The sequence below is a fragment of the Triplophysa rosa genome, linkage group LG6 (assembly GCF_024868665.1).
Source record: "Triplophysa rosa linkage group LG6, Trosa_1v2, whole genome shotgun sequence".
In the NCBI taxonomy this organism is placed as follows: domain Eukaryota; kingdom Metazoa; phylum Chordata; class Actinopteri; order Cypriniformes; family Nemacheilidae; genus Triplophysa; species Triplophysa rosa.
In genome coordinates, this window is record NC_079895.1 from 8,461,091 (window position 1) to 8,485,949 (window position 24,859).

The 24,859-nt window shown below is 39.0% G+C and overlaps 3 protein-coding genes across 7 annotated transcripts; 2 read left to right on the forward strand and 1 right to left on the reverse strand.

Annotated features, from left to right (window-relative positions):
- The first annotated feature begins 11 nt into the window (after positions 1–11).
- ildr1b (immunoglobulin-like domain containing receptor 1b) lies at positions 12–6,610 on the forward strand. Of its 2 annotated transcripts, XM_057336533.1 has the most exons (8): positions 12–308; positions 1,236–1,406; positions 2,475–2,624; positions 2,729–2,848; positions 2,939–3,085; positions 3,431–3,556; positions 3,649–4,478; positions 5,505–6,610. In XM_057336533.1, the coding sequence occupies exons 1-8, from the start codon at positions 260–262 to the stop codon at positions 5,541–5,543; spliced, it is 1,632 nt and encodes a 543-aa protein (XP_057192516.1). In that variant the 5' UTR covers positions 12–259; the 3' UTR covers positions 5,544–6,610. The 2 variants fall into 2 exon arrangements, with proteins under 2 accessions (XP_057192516.1, XP_057192517.1); XM_057336534.1 differs by lacking the exons at positions 12–308; positions 1,236–1,406 and adding an exon at positions 2,062–2,190.
- Positions 6,611–7,839: 1,229 nt separating this feature from the next.
- me3 (malic enzyme 3, NADP(+)-dependent, mitochondrial) lies at positions 7,840–14,285 on the forward strand. The gene is made up of 15 exons (XM_057336778.1): positions 7,840–8,041; positions 8,589–8,770; positions 9,483–9,616; positions 9,762–9,911; positions 10,539–10,614; positions 10,696–10,857; positions 10,977–11,080; positions 11,165–11,274; positions 11,412–11,509; positions 11,699–11,812; positions 11,965–12,070; positions 12,526–12,668; positions 12,759–12,932; positions 13,011–13,109; positions 13,178–14,285. Exons 2-15 carry the CDS (start codon positions 8,594–8,596, stop codon positions 13,337–13,339), a joined length of 1,809 nt encoding a protein of 602 aa, XP_057192761.1. The 5' UTR covers positions 7,840–8,041; positions 8,589–8,593; the 3' UTR covers positions 13,340–14,285.
- A 2,048-nt stretch (positions 14,286–16,333) lies between these two features.
- nxpe3 (neurexophilin and PC-esterase domain family, member 3) lies at positions 16,334–24,152 on the reverse strand. Of its 4 annotated transcripts, XM_057336485.1 has the most exons (8): positions 23,876–24,152; positions 23,604–23,649; positions 22,312–22,473; positions 21,441–22,210; positions 20,963–21,066; positions 19,955–20,155; positions 18,657–19,217; positions 16,334–16,586 (listed from the first exon to the last, which is right to left on the reverse strand). In XM_057336485.1, exons 3-8 carry the CDS (start codon positions 22,402–22,404, stop codon positions 16,549–16,551), a joined length of 1,767 nt encoding a protein of 588 aa, XP_057192468.1. In that variant the 5' UTR covers positions 22,405–22,473; positions 23,604–23,649; positions 23,876–24,152; the 3' UTR covers positions 16,334–16,548. The 4 variants fall into 4 exon arrangements, with proteins under 4 accessions (XP_057192468.1, XP_057192466.1, XP_057192469.1 ...); XM_057336483.1 differs by having other exon boundaries at positions 23,604–24,152; XM_057336486.1 differs by having other exon boundaries at positions 16,334–16,809; positions 23,604–24,151.
- Positions 24,153–24,859: the final 707 nt, after the last annotated feature.

The following is a 24,859-nucleotide window of genomic DNA, read 5'->3' on the forward strand; positions in this document are numbered from 1 at the left end:
TGGGTTCGTGGGTGACATCATCTTGGGATGGGGGAAGGGAATCCGACTTCCGAAGAGCAAAGGTGTATTTACATTGAGTTCGTTTAAAGATACGTAAGAATATCTTTGGGTATACGTGTAGTAACGTTAGACCTTTTACGATGACATGACGGCTATTGTACTAAAGTATGCCTGTTTTAGCGGTTTGAATGGTATTGTGGATTTTGTTGCGTTTTGGTGGAAAACAGACGGGAAAAAAACTTCCGTGTAACGAAGAGACATGCCGAAGCTCCAGGCGATCGCGCTCGTGCTAATCGTATTTCCTATAGGTAAGATGTCATTTAAAGTTACTATCAGGAAGCTTGTTTGCTACGGTCTGTCAGAGTTGGCGATGTTTTTACTGTTAATTGTACCTAATGGGCAACAGGTGCAAACATGAGAGGCCAAAAAGCAGATCACGTGACCAATACAAACGTTTAAACTGGATTATATTATATATTTATGAAGTATTGTGTTGACTAAAATTCTGTCACTTGTGTGCATTTTCTCTCGGGTTGTGGAAACATGTAGTGAGAGAGACATCTACACAAATAATTTGTATCTGGTCTCTGTATGTTCAGGCGTTAAAGATTAATGTATTTACTCATCCAGCAGGTTCCCACGGTCATGAAAAAGCTGGAAATATCAGAAAATTGTAACATTTCCATGAACGCGAATGCAATCTTTAAAGGTTCTCGCGCTTTTCGGCTAATTCTTAAAATAAAATCTTATCAAAAAATGTCTGTTTTCACTTCCAGATAACAGTAGATAAATTATTAATATTAAGGATAAAACATTTAACATTGATTAAACCTTAAATCAATTACATTTGCTATGTTCTAGTGCTAAAAGATATGGCTAAAAATTGTTCTTTGCAAGTGCAATCTCCATAAAATCCCTAAAAAGTCCAATAATCTGTCCATCCATTCTCCATCTGCTTTATTTTGGACCAATTCGTGAAGACAACAGGTCGAGAAGGGCCACAAGTCCTTTTTCCTGGCCATAACTTCAAGCTCCACCTGGGGGATTCTGATATCTCTCCAGCGTGTCCTGGGTCTGCCATGGGGTCTCTGCCCAGTTAGATACCTCCCCTAGGACCACATGTCCGAACTACCTAAAATGGCAAATTGTTTGGAAAAGTCCATCAAAAAGAATTAGTCAAAAGGTAATCTTCATCCAAACTGTGTTAATTGCAATCTCGGTCTCTCTTCTCTCAGAGCTGTTGTCTATCCAAGTCTCAGTTCCTCAGACAGAGAGACACACAACTCTGTTTGCTTCAGTTCTTCTGCGGTGTGATTACTCCACAACTGCGAACACACAAGATGTTCTGGTCACATGGCGATATAAGTCCTTCTGTTTGGATCCAGTGCTGGAGTATTACTCCATTGGTAAGGGTTACACCTGTACTTTATGCTTTAATGCATCAAAAATATACCTGCAAAGCTTTTACACACAGTTGAAGTCAAAAGTTTACAAACTCCTTTGCAGAATCAGGAAAATGCTGAAAATTTGGGGAAAATTTTACGAAAGAAATGTTAGCAAAGTTCACACCAAAGAATAATGACATAATTTCTAAAAATAGCCCAGGGCCAAAGTTTACATCCCCCTGATTATTAAGACTGTATGATGTTACATGCACAATCAATGACAGTGTTTATGTTTTGTCATAGTTGTTGTGATGCTCATGAAGGCAACATGATTCATTTGAAGTCAGGTGGGTGTAAACCTCTGAAAAAAAATTTTTTTGGTGTAAATTGTTTATATTTAATTTCCTGAGAAACGTGTATTTTATAGCTTCTGAAAGACACTACTAAATGAAATAATAAATATATAAACAAAACAATAATAATTTACACCAAAAAAAAACATTTTCAGAGGTTTACACCCACCTGACTTTAAATGAATCGTGTTGCCTTCATGAGCATCACTGAATGTTTCCATCTATTGTAATAGTTGTGTATGAGTCTCTTGAATGTCCTCCATGTAAACAGATGAATCTCAACATCAAACTGTTACTGATGGACATGAGTCAAATATACAGAAATGCTGAAAAAGATTCTGGAGGAAATGGATAATTTTTCTGAAGATCAGTGGACAGTTTAATGACTCAGCTCAAACAAGAAACCATTAAACAACTATGACAAAACATAAAAACTGTCATTGAATGTGCAGGTAACATCATACCGTATTAATAATCAAGGGGATGTCAACTTTTGACCTGGGCTATTTTTATAAATTCTGTTATGATTCTTTGGTGTGAACTTCATGTTAACATTTCTTTCGTAAAATAACTTGTTCAGGGCAGGACTAAACAACAAAAAATGAACGTTTTCCTCTTAGTTTTCCAAAATTTTCAGCATTTTCCAGATTCTGCAAAGGTGTATGTAAACCTTTGACTTCAACTGTAAATGAACGCGACAGTTATGTGACTTTTATAAGTTTCTTTATTCCTTCAGCGTACCAAGCAGCTCTGGCTCTGAAGCAGGACCCAGCCAATGATTGTCCAGACATTCAGCGGACTGTGCGCATAGTGATTCAGAAGAGAGGAATGAATGAAGCTACTCTGGGACCCGAGTATCGAGATCGCAAGATCTACGTACAAAACAGTGAGTCTGGACCCTAAACATTGAACATGATGTTTTAATTACAGTATAATCTACTGAATTTATATATAGATTTAAAAATGATTTTGAATGTGTGTGAATTACAGATGCAGACCTAGTCATCAATGAGGTCATGTGGTGGGACAACGGCATGTATTTTTGCACCATCGATGCAGCGGGTGATGTTGTGGGGGACTCCGACAAGGAAATCAGGCTCATCGTGTATCGTAAGTATTAGCAGATTGAACTTTAATATTTTACGCCCAGAGAAACTTTTACATGTAGATGATAATGAGGTCACATTTCCTGTTTCTCAGACTGGCTGACGGTGCTGTTGATCATTCTTGGAGCTTTGCTTCTGATCATATTGTTTGGCGTGTGCTGCTGCCAGTGCTGTCCTCAGAACTGCTGCTGTTATGTGCGCTGCCCATGTTGTCCTCGAACCTGCTGCTGTCCTGAAGAGGGTATTTTCTTCCAGTAACTCTGTCCTTGTTGTGTCTGTTTGTGTATGCATGTCTTTCTTTATATACTTATAATGACTCCAAGACTGTTTGGCTATTACTCTAGTTTACCCCAAAATTTAAATTCTCTCATCATTTATTCTCCCTTATGTTGTTCAAAACCTTTATATGTTATATATATTTTGAAACATGTGTCAGTGGTTTTGTGTCCATATAATGGAAGTCAATGGGGGCCAATTGTGTTTGGATACCAACCTTTAAAATATATGTTTTTGTTATTCTGCTGCAGAAAAAAATCATACAGATTTTCATCTTTTCTATATTTGTTTATGTTCGTTGTGTCTTTAGCTGTCATGCACCACAGGATGATGCGTGAAGCTCAGAAGGCAATGGTGCCATGGTTTAATGGTCAGCCCATCTATGCTCCTATTGCCTCCAATGCATCTTCTCAAGGAAACCCTCTACTGTATTCAGGTTAAGATTACTATTTCTAATCATCTGCTAATACATATACACTTTAATGATGAACGATGGAACAACACTAATGCGTCTCTTACCTCGAATAGGCTCTTTTTCTGAACCTCCATCCAACTACCCCATGGGCCCAATGGCCATGCCTCCCCCTCAGACTGGCCCACCCTTCATAGCTCCCCACGGATACCATCCCAACGGCAGCATGAATGGGAGTGCACATGGAAATAACCAGATGTTAGAATATCTAGAAAACCAGGTTAGAGGAATGGAAATGGCAGCCCCGGTGCTCCAGCCTCAGCATCACACAGCAGTCCCGCTTCAGAAGCATCAACCTCAATATATGCCTCAGCCATCCCAGGCTGTATCCTTTCCAGCCAGGCCACCCAGCATGCTGTCAGCCCTGGATGAAATGGGCGTCCAAGGTGTGGAGCGCAGGGTCATCCAGCTGCCTCCGATCGTGGGACGAGCAAAACAGAGCTCACGGCGAGCCAATGACGGTGCCCGTGGGAAACCCAGGCAGTCAAGACAGTCCAGCGGTAGCTCTAATCGCAACGGTTCTCATCGTGATGACTCCTGGAGGGGGCCGGTATCTTCACGTAGAGAGATCCCGCGCAGCTACAGTGATGAGTCAGACTGGGGTGAAAGGCGTGGAGGTCGAGGTTCCTCGGGACGCAGGGGAGGATCAGGTTCAGAGTGGTCTCGTCCACAGGCTCGCACTAAAGGGGAGCTGCTGGAGGAGTTGGAGCGTGCTAATTGGAGGGACAGAAGCTATTCGCCTGCTCCACACAGAAACTCCTGGAGTTCAGATGAGGACGATTATAGAAAAGGAACGCGATCTCAAGGGAAGTTGGTTGAGAAGCCACCAGATTACTCTACTATTGACATTTTGCCTGGCCACAGCAGAAGGAACGACCAATTTTCTGTAAGAATATAGATCCATGATTAAAATGCTGTGATTATATGCAGTGACCTCAGTTAACATATGCATAGATAAAGGTTCCAAGTATATAGACATGATCAAAATATTGCATATCACAAAGATTTGCAATAACTAAATCATTTTAATTCTTAAAGTTTTTAAAGTGTTAGGTCAGTGCAGATAGCAGAGAGAAACTGTTTTAAGCTTAAACTTAAAGATATATCATATTTCATCTTGTATATTGCATTATTTAGCAATTTATCACATATTGCGTTAATCTTTTATATTGTTTAGCCCTAGTTCTGTGATCTTGACATCCACAAAAAAAATCATGCGACCTGATGGTTAGAAGTAGCATTAGTATCCTATTAAATAATTATTTTTAATTGTGGCTTTAGTGTCCAAATACTTTTCAGAAACACTGTATATGAAGACTAACTAATTTTGATCTATTTTAAAATCTTGTCCCATTTTATTTGATTTCCATTTACTTTTTTCCTGGTAACCCTTTTTTACATCAACTGAATAAATGAAAAATATTTTAAAGGTCCAGTGTCGAAATTTAGTGGCATCTAGCGATGAGGTTGCGAATTGCAACCAACGGCTCACTCCACCTCTTTCTTTCGAAGCACATGGTGGCTGACACAGGGTTATGATGTCACGTTTTCACTTTGCCGAAGGAGATAACGTATTTATGAAACGCGCTCTGTAGAGCATTTTTGTCTGTTTAGGGCTTCTGTAGAAACAACATGGCGAATTCCATGCAAGGGGACCCGCGGTGTATGTAGATAGAACTAGCTAAAAAAAAAACATAATGCTTCATTATGTAAGGTTTTATACACCTCTGAAGACATAGTGATGTATATTTTATTGCATTTCTGTCAATAGATCCTCCACAAAATGACACGTTGGACCTTTAAGTTTACAATTACTTACTGTTAAGTTAATTTTGATAAGTGTATGTTAAATGAACAAAGGTATAAATAAATGTTATTGATTGTCCAATGATAATTTATCTCGCTCTTACAGGAAAAGAGTTCTCGCAGTGGTACAAGCGTTGTGATCTGAATTCTTACCCTTCTTCGTCCTTCGTTTCCAACCCACTTTATTTCTACTACTCCACTGCATTTGAATATCTACAGGAGCAGACTGTTATCATTGGGACTAATGGTGCACTATTGCGCAACTGCCTCTGAAACACAGTTAATGCAGCTTTATGTTTTTATTTTACGTATTTTAAGTAGGTTTGAGATGTGATAATTTCTTTATTTTATACTGGAACTTTTTTACCATACTATTGATTATTACTATTGATAATCAAATACCAAGTATTTGATTAGTACTTGGTATTTGATTAATTTTCAAACATGACAAATGGAATTGAACAGGTGTTGTAACTTTTGTTTTGTTACATATTTCAAAGTGAAATAAATGATCAAACAAGAAAAACAATATATAGACCACTTCTGAAGACAAAAACAATGCTGGTCCAAAAGAATGTCCTTTTTTAGTTTTTAACACTGCGCAAACATTTGAACAGAATACTACCAACAGAACATTTATGACCAAATGATGTTAAACAAAGATTTAATTATATATGTAAGATGGAGGATGGAGTCCAAGGACTGGACTTGGTTTTTGTCCCTTGTGAAAAGTGGGTATTTCATACGGACTGATAAGAATAATAGAAATGTGATGTTCATAACATCAGTGCAGAAGAAAAAGAAACACTTGCAGCAGAAAAAGAAACATTTGTAGCATATATTCAAAAATATATATATTAAAATCACCTGTTACATGCATTATAAAAATAAACAGGGTCAATTTTGATTTCATGCCAACTTGAAGTGATGACACTTCAGTGAATGCTGTACAATATATAAAAAAATCCTTTAATTCACTTATGTGTGGTGTTTGCCCTGTTTAGTTTTTGTTGGGTTTTGTTCTGTGCCGTTATTCAAATAATATTATACAGTTTATACTGAGGTGCATTTTCATAAACAACAGACTCATTCTTTTGTTGTTTGCTGTTCAATATGTATCAATCTGAGCATTCAAGGTATTTGTACTGTCATGCTGAAATTGGTGTAACGTTAGACATTGGATAGAAATTGCAATAAAGTTTCTTTGAAGGCTTTCAATTTTTGTCCTGGAACATTTTTTGAATATTTCCCTCTACATATGCTACAGTGTTAATAGATAAAACGAATAAATGTCTAAGATAAAACAGTTCGAATGTTACTTTTTAAAACAAGCTACTTAAATGTTTTACGAAACAAAGGGGGGAGCGCAGCAGACAAAGAGTGTAGATTACCAAGAGGAGAAATTCTGGTGCTTTTTAATAAGCCACTAGGTGGCGCTTCGGTAGCGCGGCCGCCATTTTGGGGTGAAAATGCCAGCTGGACAATAGCACAGACATACATAATAGAAATATCCTAAAATTAAGTCATCAGTCAATTTTATGACACCTACAGTAAATGTTGCATTGTCTTATATATGTTTAATGTTATCCGTTCCGGAATCCAAATATTTAACCTACTGTATTGAGCTATGTTCATTTTATGCAACTTTACACATTTACTATTACTATTAGTTCATATTACTCCACTAGGTCTGAAATGAATAGTGTACGTTTTAGTCCCCTGCAGCACACTACAAACACACGTGATGATCTTCTAGAACCATACTGATTTTTTTAAATGGATTTAATGGTACTAATGTTAAATCCAAAAACACACCTACAAAAAGGTATTTTATAATGGTTATGGAAAGGGCTAATGGCAAATTAGCTCTTTTGCATTAAAATTTGGGAATTTGACTGATTAATATGCAAATTTGTCCTATGGTGTGACAGCAAAAATGTAGAAAAAAACAGTGAAGAAAACTCTTTCTAATAGTATTTTATATCATAAACATAAATGTTAATAATATAAAACAGTTTGTTTTCTAAATTGTGATATGTCACACAGTAGGACACGATTTATTCATCAACCACCCATTTATTGTTCAACAAAGGCAATTTTTCTGAAGCATGTCCTTAATTTGTTGGTATCAATAACGTGTTTAAAATGCTAATACTTGATAACTCACATGGTTTATAGAGAGCAAAGGTTTTGTCATCGTGTATTTTCATCATTCAGGTTGGATTTCAGCTTTATTAACAAATCAGCTGATTCACTCCAAAATGGCGGAAAAGCACGGCTGCTACTGGGCGCGAGTGTTGCAATGGAACATTTGTTCAATTGAGTTTCGCCTCTTCGTATTCCATACTCTGTGCAGCAGACAGGCCTGCAAATCTTCGTTTTATATGGAAACCCCGTCACTCGCAGCGCGTCACCCTATTGGCCCGTTCACCACAAAAGGGGAGGGTTTAAAGCTAGAGTCTTTGGCAGCGAAAGTGTCAATGTCACACAAACCCGGATCGTTTGTATCAACCGATTGCAACATCATCCTCATCCGCAGATAACGCTCGTCCTGGAGACAGGTAGGAGCAGGTCAGCGTTTATTAACCCAGTGAAACAGAACCTGCCGGTGGACAGATCAGCACAGAGTCGGGCTGTTCTCAGGTACGTACACAAAACAACAACAATGAATATTAAAATCCATAATGTGCTGCTGGCCTAGAACGCAAAGTTTGAAAAGCTTAGTGAATACATACACACTGCAATTCATTATGAATTTACCGATCATTTGTCGCAGCTATTTGTGTCCCACCCAAAGGCCTTGTTTACGGGACGAACTTGCTGAACTTGCATGGCTCTATTAGTCATATTTGTTTCTTTGTTGCAACATGACACCCTTTAACAATACAACCACGAATTGTTTTTGCGGCAATTATTGTTACTTTTGTAAATGCATAATTCATCGATGCATAATGTTTTCATGCTGAATTTTTTTTCTAATAGTTTCCATTACAAAAACCACGATAGTTTCTGTTAAAACCTTTGACTGGCTTTCAAATAATAAAAAAGCTTTCTGATTATTTTTGTCATTTTAGTTTTTATGTCCTTTTATAACACAGTTTTAATGTGATGACTGCAGTAAATGGCGTTTTGGTACCATAGTAAAACATTTTCAGGGGTCTGCCTTAAACCTGATTTCTTTTGATTGCAGGAATCATGAACTCTCTCACAGGTAAAAGTGTGCTGTCCCTATGCAGGGTTTTCTCCGGTCCACCATGTCTTCCTGCCTCTCTCGTAGGGGCAGTGAGGGTCTGTCACGCAGGCGTGACTTCCAAAGGCGTCTTCACTAAAAAGCGAGGCTATGATATCACCAGGAACCCCCACTTGAACAAGGTAAACACAGTTAGACCCAAAACGCGGATCCTGGGAGTCCGAGAGTCTTTTTTTTGTTTGATTTCTGTCCAAAATGATGCACAAAAGGCATGGTCTACGTGACAATGGTAATGCGTTGCCATCGGATGCTGTTTAATATGATTTTATAGCATGCCTTAATGCCAAAGTCCCCACAGATAAGAGAGTAGTATGTAAGTGTTATAATTATCTTTGCATGGGAAATACTTGAAGTTGTAGTTTAGTGATTTCCTCAGGTTGGAATGGATGGTGTATGTTGTAAGGTTGGGTTCCATGTGGACTGAACGTGGAAAAAAATTGTAGTTTTGGATGGGTTGCAGAAATGAGCCTATTTGAATGTTACTTTCACACTCTATGTCCTATTTGCAAACACTTATAAAAGTATGAGTAAGTATTACTGGCCATAAAAGTACTTCAGAACTTGCCTTTGGATGCCACCATGGATGGAAACTGTAAGACGTAAGCACAGTGAGTGGAGAATCTTACAGGGGAGGGTGGCCATGCATCCCTCCCATTGGTCAGAAATAAATAGATCTAGCATGTGATATGCCCACCCTAAACTGGGAACTTGCCCAGAGGCAGGACCAGTTAGCAGGGAGATCATTTGTATTCAAACCAGACTGTAGAATGTGCGGAGATGGTTTTTTTGGAATGACAAGCTTGTTGTTAACAGCGTTATATTGTATGTTAACAGGGCATGGCGTTCACTCTGGAGGAGAGGTTACAGCTGGGTATCCACGGCCTGCTTCCTCCCTGTTTCCTCTCTCAGGATGTACAAGTGCTTCGAGTCATGAAGAGTTACGAGACACGCAGCAACGCTCTCGACAAGTAAACACACTTTGATCAAAGCTGTCCTGCTTTACTCAACTTGACCGTATCCAAATGCTTAACAAATGTAATGTAGTAATGTGTATTGGCATTCAAAAAGCACATTTTGCACTCTCCCATTTTGCTTTCTAATCTCACCCTGTAGATACATATTGCTGATGACCCTGCAGGACAGGAATGAAAAACTTTTTTATCGTGTGTTGACCTCTGACATTGAGGAATTTATGCCTATCGTGTACACTCCGACTGTGGGCCTGGCCTGCCAACAGTACGGCCTGGCTTTCAGAAGACCGAGGTGAGATGTTTGCATACTCTGTTCCTGGTATGACTAGTTTAGCCAGAGCAATGCTAAAGCAAGTGCATTATAAGCACCTATAGCAGTCCAACCAGTTTTCACTGTACATGCATAGCATTGGAAGACTCCACCTTAAAGGTCCAATGTGTATTTTTTGGACGATTTATTGTCAGAAATGCAACATAATATACATAACTATGTCTTCAGAGGTGTATAAAAGACCTTACATATTGAAGCGTTATGTTTTTATTACCTTAGAATCAGCTATTTCTATCAACACCGCAGGTCCCCTTGCATGGAATTGGCCTTGTTGTTTCTACAGTAGCCCTAAACGGACAAACTGCTCTACAGAGCGTGTTTTGTAAATACGTTATCTCCATCGGCAAAGAAGCGAAAACGTGATGACATCTTAGTCCTCTGTCAGCCACAGTAGCGCTTCAAAGAGAGGGGTGGAGTGAGCCGTTGGTTGCAATTCACAACCTCACCACTAAATTTAATACACTGGTCCTTTAAATGACACCAAAAATGGATGGACCATTAAAAAATAACACAGACTTTTTTAATGTGAATTGATTCATTCATTTTTAGGATTGATTAGATCACATGATTATGTGTGTTTTTATCTAGAGGGCTGTTTATCACAATCCATGACAAGGGCCATATTGCCAGCATGTTAAACTCATGGCCGGAGGAGAACATTAAGGTTTGTGCAGAACAACAAAGTGTCTTTATGTAATCCAGTGCTATTAAATGTTATAGATGTGAATTATTTGTGCATCAATAGGCGATAGTGGTGACGGACGGAGAGAGAATCCTGGGATTAGGAGATTTGGGAGGTTATGGGATGGGCATTCCAGTGGGTAAACTGGCTCTGTATACAGCTTGTGGAGGAGTGCCACCCCAGCAGTGCCTGCCTGTACTGCTAGATGTGGGCACTGATAATCAGGTATAAGAAAAATAGGGTTGTTATACAAAATGTGTGACTTTAATGTTTGCTGTGTTGTTGACAAGATTTGTTGTCTATGCATTTAACCTTATTAAATAAAAAAATCTGTTTTTGGTCAGACCCTCTTGGATGATCCCTTGTACATTGGTTTGAAGCACAAAAGAGTGAGAGGCAAAGAATATGATGATCTCATTGATGAGTTCATGCAAGCCGTCACTGACAAGTATGTTGTTTAGGGGTGTGAAATACAGGCATGCAAAAAAAACACATTTTCAAAATTGTTTATGTTTGCGTGTGTTTGTTTTAGGTACGGGATGAATTGTCTTATTCAGTTTGAAGATTTTGCCAACAGCAATGCATTTCGTATTCTCAATAAATACCGTAACCGCTTCTGCACCTTTAATGATGATATCCAGGGTAAGTATACACGTTATAATAACAAATGATAATGCAAAGGTTATCACACACATTTCATCTAAAGACTATTACACACGGGATGCAGTTGTTTTTATTATTCGAGTCTTAAAACTGAAAGCACATTTCTTCCATTTTAGGCACAGCTTCAGTTGCTGTGGCTGGGATCCTCGCTGCTCTAAAAATCACAAAGAACAAACTTTCTGACCACAAGTTTGTATTTCAAGGAGCAGGAGAGGTAATGCAGATTCAATTAAAACCTTTTACAAACTTAGAAAATCCACTTATAAATAATAGGAATATTTTCACATGTTCTTAGTAGTGAGAAGTATTCGATGAGTCTGAAGTGCTGAAAAGCAAACAATAAAAAACATTATAAAACTGATATTATGATTTTTGGTTACTCCATTGCTTGTCACATGACCAGGCTGCCTTGGGCATTGCTCACTTACTCATAATGGCCATGGCCAAGGAAGGTATACCACATGCTGAGGCCGTGAAAAGAATTTGGATGGTGGATTCCAAAGGCCTGATTGTTAAGGTAACAATCATCCCCGTCCCGTACTAGCTATTTTTTTGTCAAGCTGCATTTATCCTCCTACATGACAATGCAAAAATCCATTAAGTTTAGTTGTACATCGCCACAAATTAATTGTTACTAAAACTGTGCATTTGTGTCTCTGTGCCCTTTAGGGTAGAAGTCATCTTAATCATGAGAAGGAGGAATTTGCTCAGGATCATCCACACATAAAGACTCTGGAGGAAGTCGTGGAAACCATCAAGCCCACAGCTATCATTGGTGAGAGTGTAATCCTGTTCTTAACACACACAGTTTGGTTATTTACACAAGTGTAATACATACACAAACTGAATTCACTTCCGCATTCAAATGTGGTTTTCGTTTCCAAACTTTTACACAGTTAGGTCACTAGAGGGCAATGTTTGCTTATTTTATTACATTTACAGAAGCGCATGTTAAAGGGATAGTTCACAAAAAAACTGAAATCCTGTCATTTATTTACTCTCATGTCCTTGTGTATGACTCTTTTTTTCTGTGGAAGACCAAAGAAGATATTTTGAGAAATGTCTCAGTGGTTTTGTGTTCATACAATAAAAGTCCGTAAGGGCCAGTATTGTTTAGTTACCAACGTTCTTCAAAATATCTTCTTTTGTGTTCCGCAGAAGAAAGCCATGAGAATGACAAGTTTTTGGCTGCTTTTGTATGAAGTTTGGTGTCTGTGATTCCATATACAGGTGTGGCTGCTATAAATGGTGCGTTTACTGAGAAAATCATCAAGAACATGGCAGCTTACAATGAACGGCCAATCATTTTTGCCCTCAGCAATCCTACAAGCAAAGCTGAGTGCACAGCAGAGCAATGTTATACGCTCACTGAGGTAAAACGCCCTGATATGCATCAAAATCACACAGCAATATACCAATACTTGTTTTAACCAGTTTAAAGTGCCCATGTGTGTGTCTTACAGGGAAGAGGAATATTTGCCAGTGGAAGCCCCTTTAAAAAGGTGACTTTGGCAGATGGTCGCACCTTCTACCCTGGTCAGGGAAACAACGCTTACGTGTTTCCCGGTGTAGCATTAGGAGTCATCGCCTGTGGAGTGCGCCACATCTCGGACGAAATTTTCCTCACCACAGCAGAGGTGAAGATGCTTGTAGCGTAAATGTGCGTATGAGTTGGTTTTAACAGCTAATATAATACATGTTGTTTTCTCTTTCAGGCAATTTCTGACATGGTTACTGAGGAGCATCTGGCCGAGGGTCGCCTGTACCCTCCTCTGAAAACCATCAGAGAAGTGTCCTTTAAAATAGCTGTTAAGGTGAGTAACCGTTTCCGTATTCTTGACTCCCCCTTACTTTCAACCGTAAACCACTCTTTCTCTTTCAGATTGTTGACCATGCCTACAAGCAAGGCACTGCTTCCTGGTACCCTGAACCCAAAGATAAAGAAGCATTTGTTTTATCCCAAGTCTACAACTCTGACTATGACTCCTTCACCCTGGATTCATACAGCTGGCCCAAGGAGGCCATGGAGGTTCAGGATGTGTAGATCATTCATCGTTCAGCCTCATATCAGTCACATGCCTTATTTCTTAGTACATAATCATCTGTTATACACTCCGCCCCAGGTCTGAGAGCTAAAAGCCAACACAGTTCATTCATTTTTCACATAATGCATTTTCCCAGCGGGCTTTCTTTTTATAATAGCTCTTTTTAGCAATTGTTTTTTAACCAGTTATCCACTCCAGAGATTCAGCACTCCTACTTATCTTATTACAGTGACTCCTACAAGAGAATGTCAGTTCAGCCCGGGCTGAATGTTTGTATAAAGAGAATTTTTCTTCAGTAGGTAGGTAGGGTTGTTGTCCAATTGACTAACGTGCAAATCGAGTGCTTTTAAGATGCTTTTTTGTATGAATTTTTTTCTTGTTATTATGCCAAAGCTTATCTTTATTTTAAATGTATTGTCAAGCAGAAAACTGGACATTATTTTATGACAAACGGAGACGCAAGATATATGTGTGTTTAATGCTGTGTTTAGAAATATGCTTTGCTTATGAGTAACGCACAATTGGATTTCTATTTTCAGATATTCAAGGAGATTTTGAAGGGACAGTGACTTTTAAATAAACAATTTAAAAAAGTGCTGCATCTTATCATCTTGCAATGAGACTGTATTGGAGATTTTGTTATCTTTACCCCTTGATGGTTACTACATTACTCGACTCGTTCTTTTAAATTACGTGAACAGAATTCTTTAGAAACTAATTGAAATGCTAATGTAATTTACACTGTAACTTGCCTGATGACACACAAAATCGCTGTAGCCTATGCATCCTCTTTATAGGTCCTGTAAAGATATGAAAATAAAAAGTAGCAAACTTAAAAACAGTGCAAAAAATACACAATTTATAAATGTTTGTGTATTTATTTATATTAGGAGAAAATATAGCTCAGATATTAAGTTTAGAATTAGTTGTTAATGTTCCTGTAGTAATTATTGTGTTTCACAGTGAAACGTATATTATTTTAATAAAAAAATGTATTACAATCTAACTGGCTTTAAAAGTAATTTACTATTTTAAAATGTGTTTACTTTTCACTGATAAAATAAGCTGAAAAAACTTTTTTTAGTTAAAATACATCTAGTCAACAATTGATAGTTGAAGACTTTGAAGAAAGCCAATTTGATTCTACTTAAATCTTTAGAGCAGCAATTTTATGCAGGAATGCAAATATTGTGGATTGAAACCCAGGGAACACAAACTGATAATATTTACCTTGAATGCATTGTAAAGTCGCTTTGCAAAAAAAATCATGTTCCAAATGTAGAAACATAATAATGGTATGATGGAGAAAATGAAAGAGAATGAGAACACAATTACTGTAAGCATACTGCTGTGTCTCGCATGAGATTTTGAAATTAACCACAATGCAACTTTCAGGTTTCAAATAGTCGCAGTTCCTTATTTTCTTGTTTCGCTAACAAGCCTTACCACTAAGTTAACAAGCAAATTATAACACTACTGTTACATATGACAACATTTAACATCACCAAAAGTCTGTTACATTACCAAAGAAATGTAGACATAACCCTCTTAATTTACTAATTCATAACAAGAGTGTAAATGTACACTAAACATCTTTATCTTTGTGACATTGTGCATTCTTATGATGTAACTGGCCATTAGAAGATGGGTACTTTGTGGCCATAAAGGGACATTTATGGTCAGAAACATTATTTAAATTGTCTGTGGTATTCAAGCAATGATTGTTTGGAATTAATAAACCCACAGTGCCAAAAATATTTTCCTAAACAATTACGCTATTGCCCCAAGACTGGACTGTGACTCCCAAAGTTGAGTTAAAATGACTTAAATTATGAGCTTCCTAAACATTGTTTTAGAAGAAAACCTGTAATTTAAAAACTAGTATATCAAAGTCAGATTAAAACAAAGGGGTTGATGCTTGAGAATAATTTATTTTGTTGAAATAAATACACATAAATGAGTTATTAGTGTGTTAACAATGTGTTAGATATGTAAATGTAAGATACATGTTTAAAAGACTACACAATTTCATTCAAATGTAAGACATTTATTTACATTTACGCGTTTGGCAGATGCTTCTATCCAAAGCGATTTACATTGCATTGTATTATTTGTGCATGACTATGACTATGTGCAATCCCCTGGGAGCGAACCCATGACCTTGGCATTGCTAGTGCCATGCTCTAACCCCACTGAGCCACATTACATTTTCTAAGCCATGAAACCCGTGAGACACAATTTTAGACCTGTAAATCACTCAACAGAGACGAAAATGAAATGAAAATCATGTTAAATAAGGCACATGAAACGGATTGTGAACAAAAATACTTTCAGAATATCACAGATCTGAATGATCTCACTTATTCAGAGTGTGAATTGCTTATACTGTACATAGCATTTTAAAACAACATAGTAAAAATAATCACATATTTTGCATGACACAGAGGTAAACACAGAATGGGAAAATTGAATGAAATTGGCATAATAGAATCCTTAACACTATAATGGCGAAAGACAATACAGTAACAACCGGTAAAATTCACATTCAGATAAGAGGACAAGTATTTATATGTCAGTGTTACGCTGGTCACAGCTCGTCTCTGAAAAGAAAAATTAATCTAAAAGAATACCTGCACGAGTCTTCATATATTGTTGTTTGAAATGAACGAACTTCCAAACATACAGTGACATGCGAGCACATATTTAGATTTTTTTTTTTTAGATTTAGATTCAATTTATTGTCATTGCACATGTACGAAGGTACAAGGCAACGAAATGTGACCTCTGCATTTAACCCATCCAGAGAGTAGTGAACACACGTACCCCCGGAGCAGTGGGCAGCTATCACTGCAGCGCCCGGGGAGCAAGTAGGGGTAAGGTGCCTTGCTCAAGGGCACCTCAGTCGTTACCCGCCGGCCCTGGGAATCGAACCGGCAACCTTCTGGTCATGAGTCCGACTCTCTAACCATTAGGCCACAACTGCCCTAATATTTAGCTGTACAGCCACAAGCGAATGCAGCATTACAACAAAGCAATACTTGTTTAGCAAGGCAAAGAAAAATCGTCCTGTTGCTCATACAGTAGATATTTAGTAATACTCTTATATACCACACTCTTCATTTATTAATCATTTTTCTCTATACATGTTATTTAGTTTTTTTTATTCATGTACAGCTGTAAGTCTGAGTTGATGGCTCGGATTTCTTAATCATGAGACATTTTCCAAGATGGCCTTGGGGAGGAAATCTGCAGAATGGATGAAACATGGTAAATGTGTTGGCTGAACACATCAGATTAAGCAAAATATATTTAAGAAGCAAAACAGAACCGGAAGTATGAATGATTGTGCGTTCCAACTCTGTTGATCTCCATGTGAAGTTCTGTGTGCACATATCCCATGTTGATCTGCTTATTTATTGCCTTTAAATCTGAGAGTGCATGATGTGGAACTATCTAGCCATAATGTAATCTGGAATTACAATTTGAACAATGATTAGTGTTTACCGCAATCTTCTGTTATAATTTCTCTCTCTTACCATTATTTAATTGTGCCTTTTGCCTGCTAAATAAATGTGCAGAATCCATTCATTTTAAAATGCATTTGTTGCAGAGTAAAAGGGCTATTATATTAAGAGGTCTGCCACAATCCATTAACCGTCATATAAGTGCTTGAAAAGTTTCATTATGATAATGTTTTAAGGATGCATATCACAACCAACACAAGGCTCTACGCAGTGCGACAATTTATAAAAATGACTTGTGTGACCGTGAGAACACATTTAGTCGTACCGATAAGACTGACCCAATCTAAACCTATAATCCGTTATATATACACTCACCTAAAGGATTATTAGGAACACCTGTTCAATTTCTCATTAATGCAATTATCTAATCAACCAATCACATGGCAGTTGCTTCAATGCATTTAGGGGTGTGGTCCTGGTCAAGACAATCTCCTGAACTCCAAACTGAATGTCAGAATGGGAAAGAAAGGTGATTTAAGCAATTTTGAGCGTGGCATGGTTGTTGGTGCCAGACGGGCCGGTCTGAGTATTTCACAATCTGCTCAGTTACTGGGATTTTCACGCACAACCATTTCTAGGGTTTACAAAGAATGGTGTGAAAAGGGAAAAACATCCAGTATGCGGCAGTCCTGTGGGCGAAAATGCCTTGTTGATGCTAGAGGTCAGAGGAGAATGGGCCGACTGATTCAAGCTGATAGAAGAGCAACTTTGACTGAAATAACCACTCGTTACAACCGAGGTATGCAGCAAAGCATTTGTGAAGCCACAACACGCACAACCTTGAGGCAGATGGGCTACAACAGCAGAAGACCCCACCGGGTACCACTCATCTCCACTACAAATAGGAAAAAGAGGCTACAATTTGCACGAGCTCACCAAAATTGGACAGTTGAAGACTGGAAAAATGTTGCCTGGTCTGATGAGTCTCGATTTCTGTTGAGACATTCAAATGGTAGAGTCAGAATTTGGCGTAAACAGAATGAGAACATGGATCCATCATGCCTTGTTACCACTGTGCAGGCTGGTGGTGGTGGTGTAATGGTGTGGGGGATGTTTTCTTGGCACACTTTAGGCCCCTTAGTGCCAATTGGGCATCGTTTAAATGCCACGGCCTACCTGAGCATTGTTTCTGACCATGTCCATCCCTTTATGACCACCATGTACCCATCCTCTAATGGCTACTTCCAGCAGGATAATGCACCATGTCACAAAGCTCGAATCATTTCAAATTGGTTTCTTGAACATGACAATGAGTTCACTGTACTAGAATGGCCCCCACAGTCACCAGATCTCAACCCGATAGAACATCTTTGGGATGTGGTGGAACGGGAGCTTCGTGCCCTGGATGTGCATCCCACAAATCTCCATCAACTGCAAGATGCTATCCTATCAATATGGGCCAACATTTCTAAAGAATGCTTTCAGCACCTTGTTGAATCAATGCCACGTAGAATTAAGGCAGTTCTGAAGGCGAAAGGGGGTCAAACACCGTATTAGTATGGTGTTCCTAATAATCCTTTAGGTGAGTGTATATATATATATATATATATACATAATACAATCGAATTAAAAAACTTCAACTCCCAAATGTGCCTACAAGTATACGTACCAAAACAGACGTTTTGCACTGCGTTTGGTTTCTTTTGCAAGACAATAACGATGGCAATAGCTCAAAATAAACCTCATTATTGCATAACTCGAAATATTATACTCTGCCTTGAAAGATTGTTTGCCCCTTCCAAGAAGCACTTCCCAAAATCTGCAAGAGAAATTTAGCCTTGCATTAGCTTACCCCGCCTTCTCTTCTTCCTAACCGGGCAGATGTGTGACAGGATGAAGTGAACCATGTTTGATATGATGGCAGGTGGAGGGTGTAACTGATGAGGGTGGTGGTGGGCAAGTGTCATCTCCCAGGCATCCACGAAACGGACATTTAGACCTTTAAACATGACCCGCAGGACCGTATCCAGCTGTTGGGAGAACCAGTCGCTGTTGTACAAGCTAGACTCTGGGTCCAATTTCTGGGGGTTGGCTGTGCGAATCAGCACCAAAGTCGCTGGTTCGCGGTTTAGCAACCGCAACACTGCTCTGCGGATGTGTCTCAGCCGACGTATGTACACCTGTACCGGGAAAGTGCTGAAATGTGACCAGATGCTAATCATGACCACCGTGTCCGATCCCCCTCGTAAACTGTCCAGCTCATTAGAGATGTAGCGCAGTTCAGCTGAGGAAACGGATGTGAACCGGATCGGCGGACCGTGACAGCGGTACCTCAACACGATGTTGTGGTTGGTGTCCACTGCCATGTATGGACCAACATTTTTTGGGCTGTGAAAGTTGAGCTCCTTAAACTCTGTAGTGTTTATGAGAGAGAGAGAGATTAGATTAAAATATAAAGATGCAGTGATTATTTGTGATAACAGATTTTTAATATCATGCATACACAGTAGAGGCTGACATTTTTTGGGGATTCCCGCGGGTCACAGGAATCTCGTGGCATGGGGGAAACAAAATCACTTTTAATCACGTGACTGGAACGGGACAGGAAAAAATGTCAGCGGGAGAGGGCGGGACCGGGAATACACAAATATATCTTTGATATAAATAAACATATAATCTTCTGTTTGCTTTGGTGTGGCTGGTTAAGTGAATGACGTGCTCCACACACCCGTTAACAGTTGGTGGCGGTAATGCACCAAGTTGGTATGCCAACCACCAATAATAGGAGAGAAGGCAGCGGCTACCCCGTGCACTCACTAGACTACAGACGCGAAAATCAAAATGGAGTCGGACCTGAAACTCGCGCTGCAACGACTACTCTGGGAAAATGATGCCTCTGTTGTGCTCACCAACATTTCTGGGCGGTCTTATTCTATTTTTTTGGGAGTGGGACGGTCACCCTCTAATACACAGCCAAACTCAAGCACATATTTTATCAGAAAACCTGCTCAGAAAAACAGGTATCTGCCTATAAATCCTTCTGTAAATGATTTGCTGACATCATTAAAGCACAATGGTGGAAGCTGAAAATGAAATGGCCAAAATCCCTTACAGCAACTTTGAGAGTTGTTTAAAGAAAATATTGCTGACCTGAGACGCGGGCAACAAGATACTCGTACCACTGTCGCACAGTGGAGTCTCCAAACATGTACACATTCTTCCCTCTAAGACATTGCGTTACAGCAGAAGAGTCATTAAACTGACGCATGACAACGCCACTCAAAGGCCTCCATAACCCCCGGAGGTAGAACCCAGAGGGAGTAAATTCAAGGCGTCTCCGTTTACTTTGTACTGAAAGGAAACAGAAAAAAAGTTAAGTGTACTTAAAGCATTTCACTGCATGTTACGTACTATGTATGGTTTTGTATGTGACAAATAAACTTTGAACTTGAATTACTACAGGTACAAGGTCAACATTATGGCCCGGTTTCACAAACAAGGCTTAGCTTAAGCCAGGACTGTGCCTTAGTTGAATTAAGATATTTATGTCGCTTTTATAAAAATGCCTTAGAAGAATACATTACTGGTGTGCATCTTGAGACAAAACAATGACACTGATGTATTTTAAGATATTTCTCTGCAAGTTCTATTCAGTTAAGACAGGTCACATATTAATTTCAGTCTGGGACTAGCCTTAAGTCTTGTCTGTGAAACGGGGCCAATGATCTTTTAATAATGAAACATTTTATTCTGGTCTGAGCAGGAGGTGATTTCACAAACATTTCAGAACTTCTTTACTATTGAAACCATGCTACAGAACCAGTTTATTCAGAACCTCCGCAATCATATACACGAGTATATTAACACACAACTGCCCACATTTACAAATAACACCTTATATCACCTTAGAGCACATTTTGTGTGGCTGTAAAGCAGACATTGCATTAAGAATGTTATTAAAAGATAAGGCAAGTACAACTACTTGCAGCTTATGAGCACTATCACTGCATCATTTTCCACACACAAAGAAGGTGTTAAAACAGAACACTTAGAATTATGGTTAGATAAGGGTAACGTAGTATGGAAAGTAATTTAAAAAGTTACAATTTCTAATTTTTTTTTAAATTGTATGACGACGACATAACATAACATACATACCATATGTGTATGGGATTCCACGTGTCACAGTACGTTTAACGGCAGGAAGAACTGTCACACTGTCTGTCCCTGCAGCGCGTATTGGAATTTTTATATTTACATCACTAGAACAAAACAGAATATGAACAACTGAAAAGCAATCTTAAATAGCGTGCATCATTTTTTTATGTTTGTTGCAACCAATTTCGATTTTTTTCTAAAAAGGTCACTTGTATAGTAAAAGTAATCAATGCGTATTGGTGGGATGACACAAAGCTGACAAATTCAGTGCTGCTTGAATAATTCTCATGTTTTTGTGAATGATGTAAATATTGTGAAAATAAAAACTGAAATTGAATTAAGTTTCCTTTGTGATCGCTGAACTGCATCATTAATAACATATTGGCAATACATTGATGACAAGACACTCACCCATTTTTACATAATGCTTGACGATAATATATATAATATATAATAAAAGGTTACATTTCTCACTTACCTTTGAAAGTACTGTGACTCATATAGCGTAAGAAGGTACTTTTTATATCCCCCTTTCGCATGGTTGATTCTTGTGTCACAATCCAACAATTTGGGCTTATAACAGTACCAAGGTTCTCCGGTCTGGGGGTCTGTGTAGTTACAAAGCGGTTGCTGTTTAACCGGCAGACACAAATTACAAACGGTGGTCTCCGAGAGATACCCGGAACGGAAGAGGCTCTTGAAGAATACTCGGTCCGACTGTTCCTCTCTCAGTCGCCTGAGGACCATCACAGCTTCACTGGGGTGCACCATTGTCAATTCCACCAGCACAACACCGGGCCAAAGCAGTGGAAAAAACACAGTGTAGCTTCCATTTCGGTGATCGCGTACCAGCCCCGCTACACCTGCCCCCAGTTCTGGTGTATGAAGTCGTGCTACTAGGAAGTCCCCTCCGTGTTTCTTAGGCTGACCCAAAAAATTGTTGACATACACCTTTACTACCAGCTGCCCACCAACATGCAGCTCCCCAGAGTCTTGGATTATATAATAGCTTTGTGCAGGATCGCTACTTTGACGTAATGGGAGTCCCAGAACCGGTGGCTCTGGCCAGGAGATGAATTTGAGAAGATAACCCTCCTCTCCGGCCTCCTCTTCGATGGGCTCCTGGCCAAAGCGTGAACAGTACGAATAGTTGAATGCCACAGGAAGCAACCTTTCAGAGGTCTTCAAGACAGACTGTATATTGTTTTGAAGCTGATAGAAAGTAGATGCTGTCTGACAGTTCCAGTTCTGCATGGGGGACGGGACAAGGTTTTATTACACAAAGCTTTGAAACTTACAGAAAGACTGTCAAAGGAGCACAAGCTTAAACACAGGTTACTTCTACCTACTTCCACTGTGGTGATATTCCACAGCAGGAATACAAGTCCTGACAGTGCCAACAGGGTGAAGTAAGGGACATATTTGGACAGGTGTTTATCCATGGTTTCCGTTCCTCTCTGTCATCCTCCTGGCCGGCACTACATTGGGCCATGGCTGGCCATTACCACACACTTGTCAAAAGGAACAGAATAGAACAAAATATGAAAATACAAACTGCGTTTTTTATGGTTCTTTTCATTTAAGATGGATAAAAAGTATTCTTTTAATCCAACAGTTCTCTCTTGTTTTGGAAGCAGCCCGAAATACATATTTGTGTTCTCAATAATTGCGTAACGTTATGTTTATTTCCTGGAAAATATGCGGAATTCACTCCATTCATGCAAAACATAGCAAATTATCAACTGAAAACTACTCTTGTAACCCTAAATTTGTTCAACCGGTTATCAAAACAAAATACCGCAACTACGGTAACGTTAATCCTAAATCTTAGCACAGCGGGGAATGGGGGTTCAGTTTTTGCCCAAAAACCTGAAATCACTGGATTCAGTGACGTGTCCCCGGCTTGAAAGCGTTCTCAGATCAACATCTGACTACACAGACAATACATACAGTATGTGCTTTCAATATAACGTGAAACCAAGGCGTTAAAAAGCACATTTGTCTGCATGCACTGCATAATAGCAATTACACTGACAACCATCCAAATAAAAAGCTTAATGTAAAGGTCCATTTCCAAAAGCACAAACATAGAACGTTATTTTAAGTTTTAATTGCTGGTTGTAACGACTGTATACAGTTTGTTAAAATGAAAATATTAAAAACAATTAGAGAATGTTAAAAATGGTTACAACAGTATTTGTCATATGTTTTCATAGTTGTTATATTTTTGTAGTGTAATTGAATTTAATGCATGCAATGCTGTTTTGATCGTTTGCAATGTTTAGTATTTACTATTTTTACAGTGGACCTTTTTTTCGAATCGAGTTTTGGTAAACTTTATTAAAACCAGTTAATGTCAGTTTGATCTGCAAACAATAGTATACTATTGTAATTAATTGCAATAGTACAAAAACGTAATAATTATGTGCATAATTGCGTTTTTTAACTGATTGATTATAACAAATGAGATTTAAATGATATTTTGACCATTTAACTAGGAAATGTACCAGGTTTTCATTAAAAATTTGATGTAGTTTTGATACGTTACGGCTCTAAAAAAATGTTATTCATTTATTTGTGTCTTATCGAGGATTCGGGTGAATTAACAAATGTGCGAATCTAGCATCCGCATGACGCTTACCTGCACCGATGATTCAGTCCTGGCATGCTGCAGCGGATGCTGAAGGCTTTGTTAATACAAATCATGGCAACAAAATAAAACATTCTGATGAAATATGGTAAAATAATGAAATGACCGAGTTACAAAGCAGCTACTTTGAGCAGACCAGGCTCGATGTTAAGGCAAGAAGAGATACAGCTACGGCCGGAAGTGATGCAAAATCTCGCCATAAAATTACAATAAATTAGATTAGCTCTGTGGAGGTAGCTGTATCCCCTCTAGATAGTACCTACCTATCGACCGTTAAAACAGTACGTTCTATATAGTATGTATGGGTGTAGTATGGCGCACTCCGGTCTTGTGGACCTCCTCCTAGTCCACACTTGGTGACGTCAGGAAGTGCAGACCTATAAGGCACTCGGCACGAGTCTATGGCCCTGCTCCAAATGGCGCACTTGCGGTCTCGTGGACTTAAATTGCGCGTTCTCGCCAAGTCTACGAGTCCGTAGGGTGTCCCATTTGTCTTTTTAGCGCTCAGAAGTCTGCTCGCGAGCGCCTCCTTTGTGCCCTCGAGAGTGAGACTCCACTGAAGTCCCCTACCCAGGAATCCTTGCAAGCGCCCAATCACAGAACGGATGGGAGGAGTGTCGTGGATGTCAGACATATGCGTAAACATGCCATAATAAGCCATGTTTTGTTGTAGATTTATATCTAGTTGTCTCTGGGCTCTGTAAAGCTGATCGACACAGCTTCTGTATTATAGAGAAATATGAAATAACAACATATATGCATATTAAGAACACATTATGCACATTAAGTATAGTGTAAACAAATTAATAAATATACATTCATGACGTCATGACAAATGAATGCATTACAAACATAAGTATCTACTGCATAATGCTCGGGTGGCATATCAACATATGAAATACAAACATATGAAATACAGAACAATAAAAACCGGCAGCTCCAGTCCCAAATAACAACAGTGGGACAACAAGTGGTCGACTTCACGCGGCGCTGCGCAGACTGATCAGCGAATGACAACAAAGTACCGCGAGAGTGATTAGAAAGCACCGCTTGCTTTTTCCGGTGTGATGACCTCAAGTCTGACTCAAATGCACTCCCATGTACCCTTGTGGACTTGTGCCTAGTGCCCTATAGGTCTGCACTTCCTGACGTCACCAAGTGTGGACTCAGAGGAGGTCCACAACACCGGAGTGCGCCATTTGGGACAGGGCCTATAAGGTACATGGGAGTGCATTTTGGGACAGACT